The 21141-nt window shown below is 40.8% G+C and overlaps 1 protein-coding gene across 9 annotated transcripts in view; it reads right to left on the minus strand.

Annotated features, from left to right (window-relative positions):
• LOC112155935 (adhesion G protein-coupled receptor L3) overlaps nucleotides 1–21141 on the minus strand; it is a 315029-nt gene that overhangs the window by 133797 nt on the left and 160091 nt on the right. For all 9 annotated transcript variants that reach the window (XM_036216946.1, XM_036216950.1, XM_036216949.1 and 6 more), the window contains one exon: nucleotides 12402–12511. In XM_036216946.1, coding sequence (XP_036072839.1) covers nucleotides 12402–12511 — 110 coding nt within the window. The remainder of the gene's footprint in view (nucleotides 1–12401; nucleotides 12512–21141) is intronic.

Genomic DNA, 21141 nt, shown 5'->3' on the forward strand with positions numbered 1-21141 from the left:
TTTTTTTTTTTCATGAATTTCTATACATATGTATGTACTGTGCATATAAGCCAATGACTTTGACAGAATAAGGCAGGTGGTGGAAGAATACTGCATCTTTCTGTGTGTGGAGAACCCCAATAACCAATGGGAGAAAAAAAAAGACAAAATAAACAAGAAAATGTAAAAAAAGAGGTGTTCTAATTAGAGTAGGTGATCACTTAAAAGAGCAAACCCCCGAGGAGAGAGATCTCTAATTAGTGCTCTATCCTCGACACTTGGCACCCAAACAAATCTTTTAGGCATGAGCGCCTGGGTATGTGTGTCAGGTAGGAAACCGACAGGAGTTTTTTCTTCATTCTCGACGTCCACTGATACTTCTTTGGCTTCCAGGTGATTTGACCATAATTTAGTCAAATTAGGCGTTATTCTGAATGCCCATTAGCAAATAACACAGAGCAGCTATGAAAACGGGGACCTGATAGATTAGAGCAGTTTATTTTGCTATTAGACGGGGGAAACAATTTTCCTGTGTCCCACTTTGACCCTTTATCACAAGCATTCATCCACACTGGCAAACACAGCTGGTAATAACATGCTATTATTAGCTTGGTATTGCCTTATTGCTGCATTTTTCTCAAATGTCAACTCTTAACTTTTTCTATTTACTAAATTTAAGGGGTTAGCGAAAGTTTTTTTTAGTCGGAAAGAGACCAAAAACCAAAATAATCATTAGATAATCTGCAAAGTTGATGTATCTTTAATTGTATAACTAAATAAATGGCTAAGAATGAAAGAGAACCAGTACAAAAACAAGGAAAAAGAAAGTAAAAGATCACTCATGTGAGATGTGTGACAGAAAAGTCCCAGTCATCAAAGCGTGGTGTGTGGGCTGGGTGGTGGTCGCCTGTCACTGAGTGATGAGCGGGCATTAGAGGCCCCCTTCACACATGAGAAAGAAGTGAAACCGATCATTCAGGTGGGAAGAAGGGGAAGAGGGGGTGAAAAAAGTGCCTGAACAAGCAGAGTAATACTCGGCTGAACAGGGTGTGGTTTGGTGAAATGCCATCACAGTGGTCTACGTTTTGTAGAATTGAAAGAAAGAAGACAACTGAACTTTAAATCTGCTCAGTAGATTTACTGATAGCATCAAGTGTGGTTATCTAGTCTGTGAGAAGCTTAAGGTTTGCTACATGATTAGCCAAGACTGACAGAGCTGTGTGGCTGTTAGCAATGTGATGACACTTCAATAGAAAGCTACTGAATCAATTTATTTTCTTTCACTTTAGTCACATGATATGAACTCATAGGGTGAGAAAACTGCGTTTTATCTAACAAAATTTGCTACAGATTAGCTATAGCGGAGAAAAAAAGGGCGGAAAGTTCTTGATAAAGCAAAGTACAATTAAGGGAATGCTTTATTTTAAATAGCTAGAACTAGCATAAAAAGATTTATGTGTTTATATGCAATATATTTAGGTAGCAGTGCACGCTTAGGCTAAGCTACCATTATCTGTAAGGCTGAATTTGAATAATTCTCCTACCCCTCCAATTGTGGGGCATTACTCCAGGTTCATACCGCTCGCGAAAGTCCTGCGAAGTGGCGCGGAATAGAGACCGCTTCCATTTGGCGCCCTTTTTACCTCATGGTTCAGTTTACACCAGACCTGAAGCGTCATGGCCCTCCGACGCCGGTATGTGCCGTTCAGCAGATCATTTCGGCATCGGGTCTACTGTTTGCGTGAACCGCGAGTTATCCACGTCAATTCTGGCAGGTAGTTGAACCAAAACATACAAGAAAATCCGGTCAATTTTTTAAACATAACCAATTTTTTTACAATAAAATACAGCAATTGACAAATGTAATCATATTTCTGTATCTAAAAAGACTGTAGAGACAAAAATAAGCACACAAACAACACATAACACACAAACAGACACACACAGATCAACTTAGTGTGGCGGTGTGTGGTCTTGGTTGTCTAAAAACACAATCAACGGAAGCAGGAGCAGTTCAACAAGTCAATATGGACGATGTCAAATTAATTGTAAAAGCTATAAATAACCTCAGCTGAGCAGAAGCGCCTGTCGACCCTTGCAAAAAATACATGTCTGGTGTGAACTGAAGAGTTGATGCGGATACCGCGCGATCACCGCTTTGCAACGCTTCCGTGTCGGGTGTGAACTCGGCTTTCGTGGTATCCTAAATATTTTCTTTAAGAATAAGCCTTGGAGGAGCAACGCAATTTTTCATGCTTCAAGTTGACATTTAAATGTAAATATGTAAATATGTAAATATGTAAATATATATATATTTATAGAATTATATATATATATATATATATATTATATCTGAATTGATTAATTTATCCCTCTGCGATATGAATAAAGTTCAATTTAATATATAGCTTACCATGCTCTTTTTAAAGTTATAGAATCAATGTTGTTATTTATTTTTAAGGCGCTAGGAGCTACGCGCTAACATAGATGACCAGCTATATTGATGACATCATAGAGTGGTTGTAATGTCCGAATTTGACACTATTTATTTTAAGTGGGACACAAGAAAATTGCCCCCACCTCTAATATCAAACTCTTGGTTTGAAGGGCTAAGAGTAGGGGTAAGGGGAAGAATTGGGATTTGGCCTCAGTTTAAGCGGCTCTAGCTCCCTCTGGCCCTGCTGGTGTGATGATTATCCGTACAGTAATGGAATTTTTATCCCAGCACAATCAGACAGGCAGACTGTGGTTACAGCACTGTGGTTAGATCCCGTCAAGCCAATCAGTGTCGCTCCAAAGCAAAATGCAGGGGCCCCCACATATCCATTGACACATCCCGTTTAGCTGATGAAATTGATTGTCCAATCAGTCGTCATGCAGCCATATTTGAGGCATGTTATTCCTGCCGGAGTCAAAAAGGAAATAAAGTCAATGGAGTTGAACGCTGGTGTTGAGGTATGTAAATAGGGTGGTGGATTTTTTTTTTTTCTTCCACAAAATGGAAATTCTACAAGAATTTATGCAAGATCTAGAGAAAACATTAAACTTTTATGCACAGTTTAGCTACAAATCATAAACAGGAGAGGTTTTTGGGTAAAATTCCCTGAGACATTTGCTCTAAGTTAATATATTGTTTTAAATCCAGCCAACAATAAGACAAAAACCTCTCACTTATGGTTATATGATGCAATTTCACTCAAACTAGTAAAGTGAGACCATAAGAGAATATGAAAGTTTTTTTGCTGTGTTCATCCTGTGTTCACACAAAAACTATTGTAACTCTTAACACAATAACAAAATTACAGTGGATTCTGAAGCAGCTTTGCGCTGATAGTTGTGAAGTGTTCATGCAATCATCGTAAATCAGATGATTCTGTCGCAGAAATGTTGCCGATGTGAAGCCGCTTTCTTCCGTGTCGGAGTCATCTGATTTATGTTGTTTAAACGGTCGAAGAGTTATGTTAAATCAGAGTTGTTGATAACCTTTCAGCATGTAAATTTGGCATTATGATACGTCAGAAAGCATGTAGGTAATTTTTGCGACATCTCCAGTGTCAAAAGGGTTAATACTTAATTGCAACCATTGATGCTAAGCTGGAATGCCAGGAAAGTTGGATGTCCTTTTTCTTAGACCTATTCTCCAAATTTTGTTGTTGTTTTTAACATGCTCTCGTAGCTTTTTTTGATACATATTTTTAATAAAATGAATCACCTTTCAGCATATCCCCTCATGGTTTGGCACAGCAAATCCACTTTCACAGATTAGCAAATTTGGTTTGGCAGAGAGAGATTTTTGGCAAACCTGACACAACCCTGTTTTTCATACGGATAAAGGGGGACCCAGACTTTGGCCGAATCTGACTTCTTCCTCTACCCCTATGGCTTCTCCCTACCTCTCCAATTGTAGGGGCAATTGAAGGGGTAGGGTTCTCCAAGATAGCTTTTTAAGGGAAGCAGAGCCCTCCTTCCCGAGGGTTTTCATGGTCGCGGAGGAAAAGCGCTTTTCTTCAAGTTTACATGTAAATGTAAGAAATGACTTTTTTGTTTTAGCACGACCCTTTTAAGTTATAAAACCAGTGTTGATATGGATTTTTGAGTGCTAGCAGCTCCGCGCTAACTTAGCTGACCGGTGACTGTTGATGACATCATTGAGTGGGAGTAACATCCAAATTTGAAGACACTATTATTCCCTAACTCTCCGTTTGGAGGGCTACATGTAGGGGTGGAGTAGGAGAAAAATTCAGATTTGGCCTTGGACCCTCTTGTAGCTATGTAGTTATTGAACATGTATAGCAAGAAAAAAATAAGAATAAAGAAATACTCCAAAATGCAATTTAAAGGTTAATTTTCTTCAGAACATTAAGCTTGGGATTGCATTTTAGAGTTTTATTTTTTATTTTTTTTTTTGCTCAAATGTTTGTATTTGTGTCAAAAAATACGCTGAGCGGACCAGATGAGGACTAGATCCATGTACATCTGGGATGACTCAAAACTGTACAATTATATAGTTTCAATAATTGCTCATCATTTTTGTAGCACTGATAATGTTAGTTTGGGTTATGAGGGGGCTGTAAGCTAGAGGGAGAGCATGTAAACAGAGAGCTCTCACTAACAGGGAGATGATTGGAGTGCACCAACTTAGAGGTGAATTTTAATAATCATATTGGGACAATTAGGAACTCTTTTACAATAGATAAAAAATGATCGAGGTGGGTCTTTAAAGTCTTTGCCCCACCCAATCAACCATATTTGGAATGTTGAGGTGGGTGGAGCTAATTCTAGTCGATAGACCAGAGCTCTGTTCAGAAACCTACAGATGAATGATTATTTGTCGCATTTTTTAATGTCTTTGATAAGGATTTTTAAGACTCACGACATTATGCAAATGTAAGATTCTTAGAAACCACTGACATCACATGCTACAGATTCCAGGCTGTCAGACAAAATGTTGTGTCCAACAAAAAAAAAAAAAATCAGACTCCAAGCTACCCCGCTGAGATGCGTGACGTTCGTTTAACAGCCATGCAGTCCCATCCTGGTCACACAGGTGCTGCTTAGTAAAGGCGTGACCACTCCAGAACAGACCCTGTAATCACCACACCACATTATGCCCCAAAGCTGCATTGTAAGTGACGGCCATGTGTTGCGCATCAATTTCAGGGTTTTACCTGCCAGCACAGAAGGGAAGAGACAGGTAGCAGGTGTTGAGTATAAATTGCCAAAAACAAACATAGAAAAAAAAGGCCCCCTGACCATGTGTTCTTATCAATGAAATGATTCTAGAACCGACTTAGAGAGATGGACGTATTAAAAACAGGGGGAGAAAGTGAATTTGCCACTTTCTGTGAAGCATTAGGCCCGGATAACACTGTACAAATCTAATTTGTGTGAGTACAAATCCGGGTTTTTGAATCATAAGCCGTTTCTGACAAGGTTTCTGGATCCAACTGAGTGAGACGGGGGTTTTATATTGTACTTATTAGTGACAAACAGTGAGGGGAATGAGTGGCTTATGCACAGCAATAGACTACATGCAGTTTTTACATTTTTTTTTTTTCTGCTTCTCCCTTTCCATCCACGTCACTCAGACTCACACCTCAATTTCGAAAAGCATGGAGAACAAAAGCAGTTTCCTGAAAAGGAAAGCAATTAGACCGTAATTTATGTTGTTTTTCTTCTTTTTTTTTAACCACTTGCCCGGACCAAATAAGTTAATTTGCCATGGAAACTACACACAGCCAGCTACATCTCATTACTAAATGAGAAACGACTTTTATTTTAGGACTGAAAAAGCTCAGGCTTTTGGAGAGTGTGCTCTCAGTGTGTGACAGGTCGGAGAGTTTCAGAAGGGGGTGTCCAAGTGCTTCATTAACGCTGAAGAACACCGGCTGTGTGGAAAAAAAATGAGGGAGAGACAGTTGTGTTGACCTCTTATCAGCTGGCCTTTGGGAGGAGCTGTTGAAGCTATATATAAAAAAAATACATGAGAAGAAAAAGCTCGAACAAGCAGAGGAAAGCGGCTTTAATAAGCCACTGAGAGAATAGAGGCACATCATTCAGCTGAGGCCCTGGGAGGTCAAGGTGAGAGTGGAGAGCAGGGACACGTGTTAAGCCTGATTTACACTGGTCTGCCTGTGGTGTGTCTCCTTTGACACAAAAATATAGATTCAATTAAATAATCAATCAGAATGCTCACATTGTCTTTGTAATGTCAGCGTCTGATGTCAATACTTGTCGATACGTTGTTTTTGTGGCTATAGAAACCAGAAACAGGTCTGGGTTTGAAACTCTTTCAAAATAAAAGTTTTATTTTATATTTAAATTGATGTGTCCATTAGGAGCGTGTATTGGCAAGAGTCTGGCTATATGACATATCATGACATATCGTGATACGTGCTTCATGATACAATAAGTATCATTGCATCACACTCACTCCAATTCTTATATACAGTCAAAGGGGCATGGGGTCTGATTGCTAAAGATTCAGATGAACTACTTGACGTGGGGGGTGGCATGACAAATTACGCCTCCGGAAAAACCAAAGACACAACGGCAATAATGTAAACTAACTGATGGTCATGAGACAGACTCCACTAAGGAGACACACCGCAGACGGACCAGTGTAAATCAGGCATTGGTGGAAAGTCATTTTAAGGGGTTTTGTTTCTTCCAGAACAGATGTACTCGTTTACTTTAAGTGGATTGAAGAAGATGCAACAAAAATATGCTAAAGCAGAATCGTCTGTAGTGTGGGAGAGTTCCAATATGCTTCAAAGAGATAAATACTGGCGCACCATATTACATTTCTTGTATTATACAGAGATTTTTTTTCTAAATGCAATATACATCAATTACTTTCTTATTGTTTTCACCTCATATCACAAGTCTTTCACCTTCCTCATTGTTCAACAAGACACTATTTCCCACAAGAAACCCCAGAGCTCATATCGTGTAATTATTCCGACAGCAGCTCGAATGGATGCATGATGGATTGCCTTTTTGCCGTGACACAGCGGAGCCAAACACGGGCTCTCTTAGAGGTAATTGTTGTAATTCTTTCAATTTTTTTTTTTAGGGTTGGGGAGGATGGGGATGGGGGTTGTTTTTTCCATTACAACTGATGGAGCAGATCAAATCGCAAATTAATGAAATCAATATTGTATCTGCGGTACGTGTCCATCGATTTACCACACTCCTACTGCCATTAATAACGGCGGATCTGATTGTACAATCGCGCACCAGCTTATGAAGATTCCGAGATGTGGGCAGTATTTTGTCCGAAAAAAAAAGAAGGAGGCTCCTACCGGCGGAATACAGATAAAAGCTGTCGGCGAGGGAGGTCGGGGAAAGAGGAGGAGGGGGCAAAAAGGGAACAGAGCAGCAGCAAATAAAGGGATCTAGTGGAAGTGAAGTAAGAGGGGAGGGGTGGCAAGAGCACTTAAAGGACAAGATGTGAGAGAAAGTGAGGGGGACTGGGCAGAAATAAAAGGAGTATTAGGACTTAGATGGAGAGCATGTCAGTGGAATACAGAGTCCAAACACCAACGCTGAGGGACAGCTGGAGTCTGGTGGGATCTGTCTCTTTTATTGAACACTCAATCCCTCAGTAGATCGTAGGCCTTAGTAACAACCACCTTTATGTTACCTACACACTGGCCATGTTCAGGAATGCACATGATGTCGTAGTACTTGTCCGTCACCTACAGTTTGAAAAGGCTTGGCGTGGAATGTCAGAGTGGTTCAAATCTTACTCTACTACTCTGCTATTCCGATATATATGAAAGACTCGGGGTCATATATTTGCGTATATTTACTCTCTCATTGATGGTCAATTCTCAAACAGTTGGCACTCTGGTGAATTGAAGGGGACACCATCTATAAGTCAATACGAAATTTGGGTCCTTGATTGGCCAAAGACTGACTTGGTTCAACTTTCAATTCGCATTCAATGGCTGTGAATTTTGTATGTAGAGCCCAAATATAGTCGTAGAAACTTGCCTAACTTCGTGTGAACGCATTGCAGCATTACATAGACTTTTCTTTGGAAGTGGTCGCTTAAACACGCGCTGCCGAGGGCAGTGTGGAGTAGCAACTATACTAACGGGTAGATATAGGGATGCAACGGCTCAACGGTTCTGTGAATGATAGGTCGTAGCAAACACTTCTATGACAGGTTAGGGTAGTTAAAAGTGAAGTATGTTGTTGCTCAGATTTTCTTTTTTCAACCCCACCAAATCCTGGGCACTGTGAGAGGGGCCAATAGAGTTGCTTAAGTGATAAATGCACACTCCTTGCACAAGCCATTTAGGAATTTAGAGTGTAGTTATCGTGGGCATCCTACAGGCGTCCTAAACCTACACTTTACCTATGCAGGGAACTACAAGACTGTGTTCCCCATAACTCTTGTGCTATCCTATGCATGTTTACATTAAAAGTGGGGCCATCTGGACCCCACAAGACAGCGTGCTGAACCTTATTTTTCAAGAATTTTTTTTCTTCACTGGTGTCCATGGCAGACATAAAATCCTGTCCACCTTTGTCATGGAAGGGATCACCCATCAATATAAAGATGGGGTCATCTAGACCCCATATGATAGCACAAGTTAAGATCCAGACAATACTCTCTACAACCTATCACTGGTCTTGTAGTTAGTAATCCTTTGTACCCTTAGTGAAGCATAGGCTATCAACAACTTCTCAACATCGTCTTGTGTCCTAGGCTATCCTTTCTAGCTCTTTCCGGGTGTGAATGGTCTGGTTGACGTCAGCCTCTAGGCCCCTCCTCCATGTGTTTCGTGGTCATCCTTGCTTCCTTTCCCCCTCGGGATTCGAAGTCAGGGCCTGGCAAGTTATGCTGGATGTTGGTTTTCTCAGAGTGTGACCTAGCCAACCCCATTACCGCCTTTTGATCTCTTCATCCACTGACACATCTGGACTGGTTGTCTAGATCCAACCCAAAAAACTGCATCACCAGTACAGGCCAAGTAAACAAATCAAGTTGTTTGTTACACTGTTGATCTGAATTATGGGAAAAGTGAATCGTTGCATCCCTACTACATACCATTCGGTCTATGTTTAAAGTGTCTAACACATACTGTGTTAAATTTAAGAACGATTGTTTTATTACGTCACACAAGGCTTAGTATAAGCAAACTGAAAGGTTGTGACTCGCTGATTAGCAAATTCTAAAAGGGATTTTCTGAATTTTTTTGAATGGTATAAAGCGAACCGAAACAAAATCGTGACCCAAAAGTAATGGTTTGAACCAAATCATGAAGTAATATAAGTGCATGTAACTAAGTCTTTAAGGACGTCTACCTGCAAAGCCACCTGGGCTTCATCCACACTAAGATACTGGACATGCATTCAGGGAATGTTTTATTATTTTTTTCTTTCAGGGAGATTGTAATCACAACATAAATTTTGTAAGATTATCTCAAAATGAATCTACCGAGTCTGCACCAACCCCAGTCTAAATAAACGTCTGCATGACGTCTGTTAGGTTAATGCATTAGCGACAGACATGTTTTTCTTTCGATGATATCTGATCAAAAGTTCAAGAACGCTACGTTGTTCCCTGTTTTGGTTGGCGTGGGTATTGCAGCGATTAAGAAGCCAGCCCGTTCCCACTATTATAGGATCTACTTTCATTTTTTGACTCTTGTTTTGCATCCATAAGTCAATGCACAGGCTATATGGCTGTAAGACAGCTTGGATGATGGGTGGTACTACATTTATTAAAATAAAAGGACGATTACTGTAAGGGGAAAAAAAGGAGATCTAATGGAAACTGGGTGGTTTGGGAGTGGACTTTTTTTTTTTTTTTTACAATATGTTCAACTGTGTGTAATTGAAATAATTCAAACCACATGGTTTCGTAGGTCTAACAGAATTCCCTCTGGGGTAGAGGTAAATTATAGTTAGTGACCGAGATGAAATCTGGCTGCAGACCAGACGTTCATATTGAACAAGAAACCATTTTTGTCACGGTGTACGACTCTATTCATACAGCAGTGACATCAAGAGTTCAGGATGAAACTGGACACAAAAGAAAGAGTAGTTCTCGCCACACACACTGTATAAAAGGATCATAACCACCAATGCCAGTGCCAGAAAACTTGTATGTTGGAAATATGAGTCACTGGAACAGTGTCGTCTTACAGGATATCCCGCAGGATGTCTAAAACAGGAAATGACGGGACACAAAAAGTTATGAACGAGAGTTTGCAGATGAGAAAACCAGAGCTTGGAGGGGACGCTCATGAAAAGTTCAGCCATTAAAGTTTTGTCCAGTTGGCTTCAGCAGAAAGAGTGTTTCACATGGACACCATAGAGGACTGGAGCAGGTTAATAAAAATAATCGTGCAATTCACAGTACTAGCACCAAATTTGGCATGAATCTACCTTAGGATCCCCTCTTTCAGAAGAGTCAACGGATTCTCAATCTAAACTCATCATATATGGATGTATGGTTTGGGTCCCGTCTGACCCAGAAGGTCAAAAAGTGACGCGTACCAAACTCTTTTTTTCTTTTTGATGTGCTGGCTGTTCGCATTAAATCGGTACCGGTACCGCGTCCGGTACCGCGTCCGGTACCGCTTCTGCTGCCATGTCCAGTACTGCGTCTGGTAGCGCGTCCAGTACTGCGTATAATACAGTGTCCTGTACGAGTCCAGTACTTTGTCTGGTACCGTGTCCAGCACTGCGTATTATACTGCGTCCTGTACGAGTCCAGTACCGCGTCCGGTACCATGTCCATTATTGCGTATGGTACCGTGTCTGGAACTGCATATAATATTGCATCCTGTACTGCGTTCAGTACTGTGCACAATAACGCATCCAGTACCGCGTCCGGTACTGTGTACAATACTGCAACCTGTACCGCATCTGGTATCGCGTACTATACCGTATCCTGTATCGCGTCCGGTACCGTGTCCGGTACTGCGTCTGGTACCATGTCCGGTACTGCTTCCAGTACCACATCAGGTACCGCGTCCATTACTGCTTCCTTTACTGCGTCCAGAGGCTCTGGGACTCATGATTTATTGGAACAGCCTGCACGTAAAAAAAAAAAACGACTAGACACCCAAAACCTGAAAAAGTGACATGGAGGGAGCCCAAACTATATATCCATAAATGACAAGTTGGGAGTGAGAATGTGTAGGAAAAACATGTTAGCCACGAGAAAATCCAGGATTTTAAAATATATATTATACACATACTAGTATTCTGCAGATACGTTTACATTTTGTGCATGAACAGCCCATATTGTCGAGACTGGAGCAAATAGACATTAAATGTTTTTGTAAAAATTCATTGTAAGGCCGCCATCTTTAGAAATGGACTCCATTTTGGACTTTTCTGGTGCTTTTCTTAAAGAGGGGATCTGAAGATACATTCATGCCAAATTTGGTGTTTAAAACACATAATGCATGATTTGTCTGAAATATCAACCGAAGTGGCTCAACTAAAAGGAAACATGGATAAAATGCTCAAAACTCATGAAAAATTAAATTAAAAAAAGTGCAAACTGCAAAGAGTCGTATTTAACAGATCCATTTGCCGGCTTTGGACGGCAGGTAAAAAGGACTCTGGCATTGAAAGATGTAAGAAGCCGGCGTGAAGACTTCTGAGGGGACCATGTAAGGACATCAAATGCTCAGGAGATGGGTTTGATTTGAATTTGAATGGCTGGAATTCTATCCAGCAGCTACGGACCACATTGATTTAGAAAAAAAAAGTCACAGGCAAATACTTCCAGTTTCGGTCAAAGACGAATAGGCTGGAGTTACTTTGGTGTTTCGTGACATAAATTAGGGTTTACGTCATGAGGCAACCTCCACGCTGCTTCCTGTGCCTCACCTTGATTTCCCTCCATCCTGTCCACCCAACAATGTTCCTCTCCGTCCTCACCAAGATGCTTTCACTCATGTTCTATGCAGTCAGACAGTGTTTTTCACCTGCCGCAGTGATTAAATCATTCATACTTACCACTTTCAGACAGGATTCTGATGCTTTGGTAGCCAGACTCCCCGTTATAAGACGTGTTAAGGCAAGGAATAATCGTGAAAAAGTGGAGACGTAAAAGTGTGGATATTAGATAAAGGAAATGTAGCTGAGGGTGGAAAATATTTTAAGTCTTGCGAGATCAAGAAGAGAAGGAAAGCTTTTATCTGCTGCCTGGCACATCAAAGGCACCGGGATTGTAACATTTCTCCCCTTTGACAAACAACATCATTCTCATGTAGAGAATTCTGTCAGGAACATTTCCTTTTTAAGTACAGTACATGACTCACGAGGAAAAAGCCACTTCCTGAATGCTTCCACTTCAGTTCCCCTAAGGCACATGACCACTTTTACATCTTCACCAGAGGTCATAAATATTTGAAAAAAAGCAAAAGTAAAGAAAGTGGAATACATACTGTAAGGTACACATTCATATTGGACCTCCAGGTACTTGTAAGTTCCCGGACATGGGTCAGGAAACGCGTCCGGTCCGGCCACGACGGCACACTGGGTTCGGTTGTTGCATCTAAGGGCAGAAAAAAGGCATTTTGTTAAAACAATCCTAACTGTTAGATTTGTTGAGGGTATTTGCCCCTTCCCTTGAGGAAGTAATAGGCTGCAGATACAGCCACATTTGGGAATCGTTTGGTGGTTTACCCCACAACCCAACCTCTCAATGTTGAGAGTCAAGCAGGTATTCATTTGGTCATATGTTTAGTCATTGTCATGACCCAACAATTAATTTGAATCCACAACCTCCAGGTGTCAGGGCAAACACTTCACCACTAGACCACTGAACTGGTCATAGTCTGAAAAATGTGGTTTTGCTCTTTCTATGTCCACAAAAAAGTTATAAACAACAGCTACCGATGTTTGTTGAAAAATTGGGTGTGAGCCAAGATTCCTATAAGTTTCAGGTTTTTTTGGAATGCGATACCACCATGTTAAAGTCTTCCTCCATGTTTTTACAAAGTTTCTGATAGGATTAAACGTCTCTCTGTGGAGGGTAAAGAATAGGACGCTCCATCAGCAAACCATCCACAGATTACCCCATTATTAATGCACGATGGATCATCATGGTAGCGGTGATGGGAGGGGGGTAGAAACAATCAACTGAGTGGGAAATCAGCTCCAAAAGAAAATGCAGGTCTTCATTAAAAACCACAATTACGGTGCCCGGCGTGTTCTCGTGCGTCGCTCCGGTTTTGGCAGTCATCAATCAGAGGCCGGCTTCACATGCACAGAGAGCCTCTACACCTCCACTAATAGCAACACTTATCTTCCAAAGTTGGCTCCTAAACATTGTGACAGGAATTGATCTATTCTTGCTTTGCGAAGCGAAAATACAGCACCTGAATGTTGGTTTGTGCGTTCGAGATCTTAGCGAGACGCTAATGCACACCGCCATCCATCACGTCCTTACTCCTTTAAAGATTACCATTACGCAGCAATACATAAACCATATTTATTTCCTAGCAGGACTTTTCACAGGGTAAGTCTTGTGAAGGTCAAGGCGGGGTCTGACACAATGATTCATACTCGACAATTAAAGGATTCTCTACACCTTAATTAACATTGATTGGCTCCCGACTAATCAATCGAAGCAGTGAGGGACAAGCAAGAAGAGACCCGTCTCGTTTACAGGCGAACCAGTAATGAGATATGGTCTGCCGGCTTTCTCCCATGTGAGCTTTTATGGGTTCATGAACCCACACCCCTGTTCTTCGTCTTCTGGCCTGTCGTCGCCTAAGAGTTCACTCCTAAGCGGTAAATGTCAGTCAAAGTAAATAAGCAGGTCTATGAAAGAGGGGGTAAAACAATTATGGAGGTGGCGCCCTCACCCCCATGGTCTTGACAATTGTAGGAAAGGCACAGGTAGGCATTGGGTTGAGGAGTTACACCAAGCATAGGAAACTGCCGGCCTCGAGGGCCACATTCCTGCATGTTTTCCAACATACCCTCCTCTGGCACATTCTAATTGGCTGGACACACCTGAACCAGGTAATTAGTTATAAGTAAGGATTGGATATCTGGAAAGCATGCAGACACTGCGGTCCTCAAGCCCTGGAGTTGCTTATCCCTGAGTTACACAAAGTGATAAAACCAGTGGATTGGACGACCCTTTTTCTAATGGGGGAACAGCTGGTCTAAAATCCGCCCCTCCCCCAAAACTATATACTAGAGTTGTTTGATAAAGTGGAAATGAGTCCTTATGGTAGTAAAAAAATCAGTTTGAAAACACAGCTGAGTTTGCTCACATTACCCGCTTAGAGATTAATCCATGAGCAAATCAGACAATAAAAAACTTCCCCAAGAGGGATTAAATATCATGTTTATTTATTACATGGATTGTAAACTTAATCATGGTCATTCTTGACCCATATTCCAAAATCCTCCAGTGTTTTTTCTTTTAATCTGCATGGACAGTTGCTTAAATCCTTTGTCCTAAATGATCACAAGGAAATAGACTGATATAAACATGTAAAGTTGAGAGTGAATTGGCAGGAAGAGGACGTCCCACGAACATGAGTACCGGTGTTTTTTAAAGGACTCTATCAAAACATAGGATAGACATTTGTTCATCCATCAATCTTTGATTGCGAGGCATTGGGTTCCTGGAGTAAACCCAACAACTAGTCAGTGAAGTCAGGGTAGAACCTGAACTGGTCAGCTGTAGGACCACACACACAAAATTTACAGACACCCATAACCCTATGAAGCAGGTTTTTGGACTATGAGGGGAAGCCAGAGTGCCCAGAGAAAATCCAAGAGGAGAACAGGCAAATTCCACACAGAAGGGACCCAACAGGGATCTGAACCATGGTCTACTTGTTGTAATGTTTCGTTCCCACCAGGTTCAGAAATGCATGTTCATGCGTATACTTCCAATAAAGTCCATGTAAATGGGCGTTTTAGGCTTCTACGTTCAAAAATACAATGTTTACACGTCGCAACGCAAGTTTTTAAGTCAATTTTTGGGCTATACATGTAAAACACACTCCAACTGAACGCTCAGCAAAAGATAAACCAGTTGACCAGTCGGGGACTTGGATTTGGTAGTGACATTTGGGTAGCGTCCTTTCGAAACACTAAAGTACAATTCCGACAATTAGGAAATTAACTATAGAGGAGAAATTAATAATTGTGGTTTCTGCCGAGTCTAAATCATACGACAAAAGTTTTTCACAGTGGGGCAAAAAATATTTAGTCAGCCACCAATTTTGCAAGTTCTTCCACTTATAAAAATAATGAGAGTCCTGTAATGTTAATCATAGGTATACCCCAACTATGAGAGACAAAAAGAGAACAAAAATCCAAAAAATCACATTGTCTGATTTCTAAGAGAAGTAATTGTAAATTATGGTGGAAAATACATTTTTGGTCAATTACTAAAGTACAAAACTTTGTTATATCCCCTTTTATTTGGAAATGACAGCAGTACAACATTTTCTGTAAGTCCTCACAAGGTTTTCCCAAACTGTTGCTGGTACTTTGGTCTATTCCTCCATGCAGATCTCCTCTAGAGCAGAAATGTTTTTGGGGCTGTCGCTGGGCGACACAGACTTTGAACTGCTTCCAAAGATTTTCTATGGAGATCTCGAGACAGGTTAGGCCACTCTAGAACCAGAACCTTCTCATTGTGAGGTAAGAGCGCTAACCATTGCTCCATGGTTCAGCCCATATAAATATATAAATCACATCCAGGCTTATAGGACAAAATCATTGAAAAAACTATCTTTTTTGGGGGGAATTTGGACACCAAAAATCAACCATTTCCATCAACATTTTTTCCTGACTTTCGGCTACTTCCTGCTGCTCCTCTTGTCGGCTGTTTTGTTATAACTGGCAGATTAGAGCGCAGGCTGCCAGCTGACATGGGGAGATGTGGCACAAAGCACCGGAGCTCTATGTAAGCACAAACCGTAATCACTCTAATCGCAGGCTGATCCCCCTGCCGGCTCTGATGACAGCAAAAGGTCCGAGTACCCGGGGTTCTATTAACCGCTGACACGGGGAAAATAATAAAAAAAATGAGGCCAGGGGCAGATGGATGTACGGGTGGACGAAAATAATGAGATCCAACAGTATTGTTGGGTCAAACAGACAGGGGAGATGCTGCGCGTGAAGAGGGTTTACTGTGTTTCTCTTTAATAGGGGAATATTTTTAAATCACGAAGGAAATGCCAAAAATACAAACAAAAGCTTGGGAGGAACAAAGTTCATAGGAGAGTAGAGGTGTTTTGCTGAATTGGCTTCCAAGAGGCTAAAATTGATTTAAGCAATAAAATGTATGTAAAAGTGCCTAAAACAAGTCAAGGACAAATAATCTGTCACCTATAGGCTTCTGAACGTGATTCGACTCTATTGACTAGAGTTTGCCCCTCCTACCTCAACAACATTCCAAATATGGTCGACTGGGAGGGACAAGGACTAGGAAATCCCACTCCTGTCATCTTTTGATGTTCCCTGTGGTCTTTTACTTAGGAATATGCATTTTTTTTATCAAATAAAAAAAAAAAAAGTTTAGTACCGGTCCGCATCCCAGAACCAGGTTACGGTACAGGCATTGATCTGCATCCTGTGGGTTAGGAACTCATGAAGAGGGTTTGTCTCCCCAACCTAGAGGACGTGAAACTTGGACCATGTTGGGGTACTGGTACTGGGTAAGGGTACTGGGTAAGAGTAGGAATCCGAGGTTAGGGAATCCCGGTTCCAGGTTACGGTACAGATTTTTGTCCCCGTCCCCTGGGTTAGGGACCCGTGATAAGGGTTTGTGTTCGCAACCCACGGGATGCAAAACTGGTACTGGGTTAAGGTGCCAGTACCTGGTAAGGGTACCGGTGTCGGATTGGGGCACCAGTGTCGGTCCGCATGCCGGTACCAGTTCACTTCCAGTGGGTTGGGGACCCCTGATTAGGGTCTGTGGCCCAGTGTCAAGCGCTCCTCAGACCGGTACTGGTTTGTGGCCCAGAGTTTGGGAATCCCTGATGGGAACTGCCAGCAAATTAATAACGATGAGTCTGGGACACCCAAAATGTGACGCAGGTGGGGCCTGAGCCATACGTCCATATATGATGAGTTGGGAGTTAGAATACGTTGGTCACACACCTAGGTGTGTGAAATTTGTTCTCTAAATGCTACCTTTTACCTGGGGGAGGGGTGAGCTACAGACACAGCCGTGGTTTAACTCTCCACTCCAAACTCTCTATGCTGAGTGAGGAATCTGGTCCCATTTTTACAGTCGCTTGTATGTCTCAGCCTGGATTTGAACTCACGACCTTCCAGGTTTCAGGGTGGACACTCTACACATTGAGTTAGTAAATCCAAAACACAAAAACGTGCCCCCAATTATACTTTTTTTTACTTTCTTTATGTACATTTTGACCATAAAAATCAATAGGAAATCCCTTTATTTTGAAACCAGCCTCTAGAGGTCATTTGAGGAACTGCAAAATGTTGGCTTTCTTATAATCTGGGAACCAAAGGTAAGTCTTTTACTGTGTTTATCCACTATATAAGTCACAAACAACACACACTAGAGGCTACAAACTCCTGTTTTGTTGTCCAAGGAGAACACCACTCAGTTCATGTGTCAAGAAGAATAAAAGATACACAAAGTCATCTCATGTGCCACCAAAGTGTCTGTTTGTACTGTCTGTTTCTCCTGTTTACATCATTGTGTGCTCTGTACACACTTGTATTTCTAAGCCGGGTAGGAAGGAGAAAGGGAGGAAGATGAAAAAAAAAAAAGAATGTGATGGACAAGTCAATATCCTCCCATCCCTCTATTGGGACCCATTACGCTTTAGTGATGGTCTTCGCCACCCACAGTCGACTTCATTCATTATCTTTCCCAGCTGCACGTCCCAGCATCCATCTTCTCTCATTCAAGCTGTCTTCTGTTGCAGAAAAGGCAGCAAACAACCTTTCAACCGCCACACACCTCATAAGAAAACACTGACAAAGATGAGCAACGCTCTTAAATGATGGGCTTTCAGATGGATTAGTCGGAGAAAAAGGCGCCCCTCAAGCTGAGGATTATCATTATCACGTTAATGTCTTATTTTTTAAAAGCTCGTTCCGTTTAGCTACAATTATTCAGAAAAATATTAGTACGTCCCAAATGTATTTAATACATTTAAATTAAAGTGGAGTTTAAGTGTTCTAAGAGTATGACTCAGAAAACGAAAGTCTTAGCTGGAACTGCCATTATGGATGGATGTGGATTGTCTGCGGGCAAAAACAGAGACAAACGTGTACCAGGCAGGTTGTAATATCAAGGTCGTAGACCACTTCGTAAGCCTCCAGGCCTAAAGTATTCATGCACATTTTTTCCTACAAGTATGCCCTGGCGATAGGTCGTAGTGAACATTTAAACCACAAAGTCGTCCTATGTAAGGGTATGTCGACGCAATTTCTTACTTTTGTAAAAACCCCGAAATCATGTTGACAGCACAAAAAAACAGTTAGTGCTATTCACATAAATGCAAGTGCCTTGCCTGATGGTGACAATTGGAAAGAAATTTGTGTGGATATTTTATGTAAACTTACATATGACCCTGTGCATTCAGTCAGTAAGAAATCAGTATGTGCACCTTACTATATGACTAGAAGGTGGCATAAGGACAACCTACAACAACATCTCTTGTACGTCAGAAATATCTGCAACTTCCATTGTTCTTGCAAATCCTTGAAGATACACTTAGCACATGAACTGCACATCCCTTATGGTGACCGTATGAGCCTCAAGAGAACTTCAAGACACTCTTAAGATCTTCTTAAGATCTACAATTCACATTCACATTCCTTGGACAACTGTAACCAATGTATTCTCACTCCCAACTTGCCATATATGGGCGTATGGTTTGGGTCCCCCCCACGTCACTTTTTGACATTTTGGGTGTCCCCAACTCATGTTTTTTTTTTTTATGTACTGGCGGTTTCCATTAAATCAGGGGTCCCCAACCTCTGGGTCGCAAACCAGTACCGGTCCAAGAGCCACTTGGTTCTGAGCCACAGTCGCTAATCAGGGGTCCCCAAGCTACGGGACTCGAACTGGTATCCTAAACCAGTGCTGGTACCTCGTCCAATAACGCGTCTGGGATTGCGTCTGGTACCACATCCCTTTACCTCCCACTGGGGTGTTTGCTGTTTTCATGACATCTGGGGTCCCCAACAGTTGGGACGCGAACCAGACCTGTACCCTATTCCGGTGATGGTTCCCTGTCCAATACTGCGTGTGATGAAGATGTGGCAACTCCTCTCCATAACCCTCTGTGGGTGTGGACAACCAAGCAACCCAGACCACCACTACAGGTGCATGTGACTAAGGCCAAACGTGGGGGCTACTTTAAAAGTTCCTGTCAACCGAAACAGAAAAGCTTTTATTTTCTATTTGGTTTCATAAGCTACCTGTATTAGTTCTTTGGTGTTAATCCTAAAGAGTCCAGACCCATGTGTTCTTAAAATTGAAATGACATGGGAAATACCGTAAGGGACCAAGGAACATATTTTTGATGTTTATAAATAAAAAATCATCCTAAAACTTTAGAGTATACCCATGAATTCTGGGAGCTCACAGTTTTCCTCTTAAATGGTTCCAAAGAATAATCTCACAAAGAGGTCATTTTTTCCCCCCTTTTACCGTTGGGAAACACAGTTAGATCAAAGATCACAGCTTATTATTCAAGGACTTTCCTTATAACTCGTCGGCTGACACAGATTCCCCTTTTAGCCACACAAATGGAATAAAAACACGGCTTAGGTTAAGTTGTTAAAGAGTTTACATCTGAAACTTCATACTAAAGACTAATCTCAAACTTTTGCCTCCAATTTACAGTTTTCGACTATCCAACGACGTTGTCACCAACATCAATTTTAGTCCTCTTTTCCTCTAAACTTATGCAATTTCTATAGAATCCCAGCACAGCCTTCCTCCACCAACCTGCTCCACCTACACAAGGGTTTTCTATCATCTAGGGAGAATCTCAGATCCTCTTTGATGTGGGGATTTCATCCAGTTCTTTTTCATTTCTGTATTGATGTAAATGTGTTGCATTTAAGGACTAGAACACTCAAACTCATTAGATTGAAGTATATAATATAAATAATCAGTTCATTTAAAATTTTCTTTTTTTATTATTTTTAGAACCAAATAACCAGTTACTATTCCAATTCAGCCTCCACTTTTTAGAGTAAGTAGTAACTACAACTACTTACTATTTAAAGTAACATTCCAAACATGTAACATGCAAATTGGTTTAGAAAATCCTTTGGGTATCGTCAAAAACTATTGAGATGTGCTTAAATTTACTATTAAAATGGATCATTTCAACACTGAAAATAAGTGAGTGAACCAAAAAAAAAAACATCTTAGTAAAGAAAAAACAAATCCAAACATTGTGAGCATTACTTTGGAGCATGAGAGGTTAAAAAAAGGAAGATGTTAAACAAAATATAGAGACATACAGATCCACAAATAAAGTTTATTTTGAAGGTTTTCATGAAAATTGTAAAAAGATTTTTTAAACAAGTTTGTTTTATTTACTTTTATAATATGTTCAATTAAAAGTAAGAGTGGTTGTATCGATCTGAGTATTGACAGTATATCAAGGTGAAGATGAGATGGATACTTTCAGTTTTTCTTTAATAGGTTCAGTAATTGGCTTAAATTTACCCTCAGTTGATGCAAGTGCAGAATGTATCTGTCTGCAATGTTGCCAGATTGGGCAAAAAAAAAAAAACACTCAAATTTGAGTAAAAACCCGCCCAATCTGTGCAGGAAACTACCCAATCTGGTAACAGTGGCTGTGTGTGCAAACAGTGCACCACCTAGTCATTATTAAGCCAAATTTTTTGCAAATAATGGCAGATTTTTCGTTGTTTTTCGTCATATTTTTATTAATTACTGCTTTGAATTTTTCACCTTTTTTATGACTGACTTTGACATTTTAATACTTCTTTTCTTATAATACATATATGTATGTATGTGTTTGTATGTATATATTTATATATATATATATATATTTTTTTCTGTGCACTTACACTTTAGTCACATGATGTTTTTTTATTTTGCACTAGTTAATGTTTTCTTACTATTATGATGGTATAATGCCTTTATTAATATACATATTCTTTATTTAATGTATGTTCGGT

The sequence above is a fragment of the Oryzias melastigma genome, linkage group LG18, assembly GCF_002922805.2.
Source record: "Oryzias melastigma strain HK-1 linkage group LG18, ASM292280v2, whole genome shotgun sequence".
NCBI classification, from domain to species: domain Eukaryota; kingdom Metazoa; phylum Chordata; class Actinopteri; order Beloniformes; family Adrianichthyidae; genus Oryzias; species Oryzias melastigma.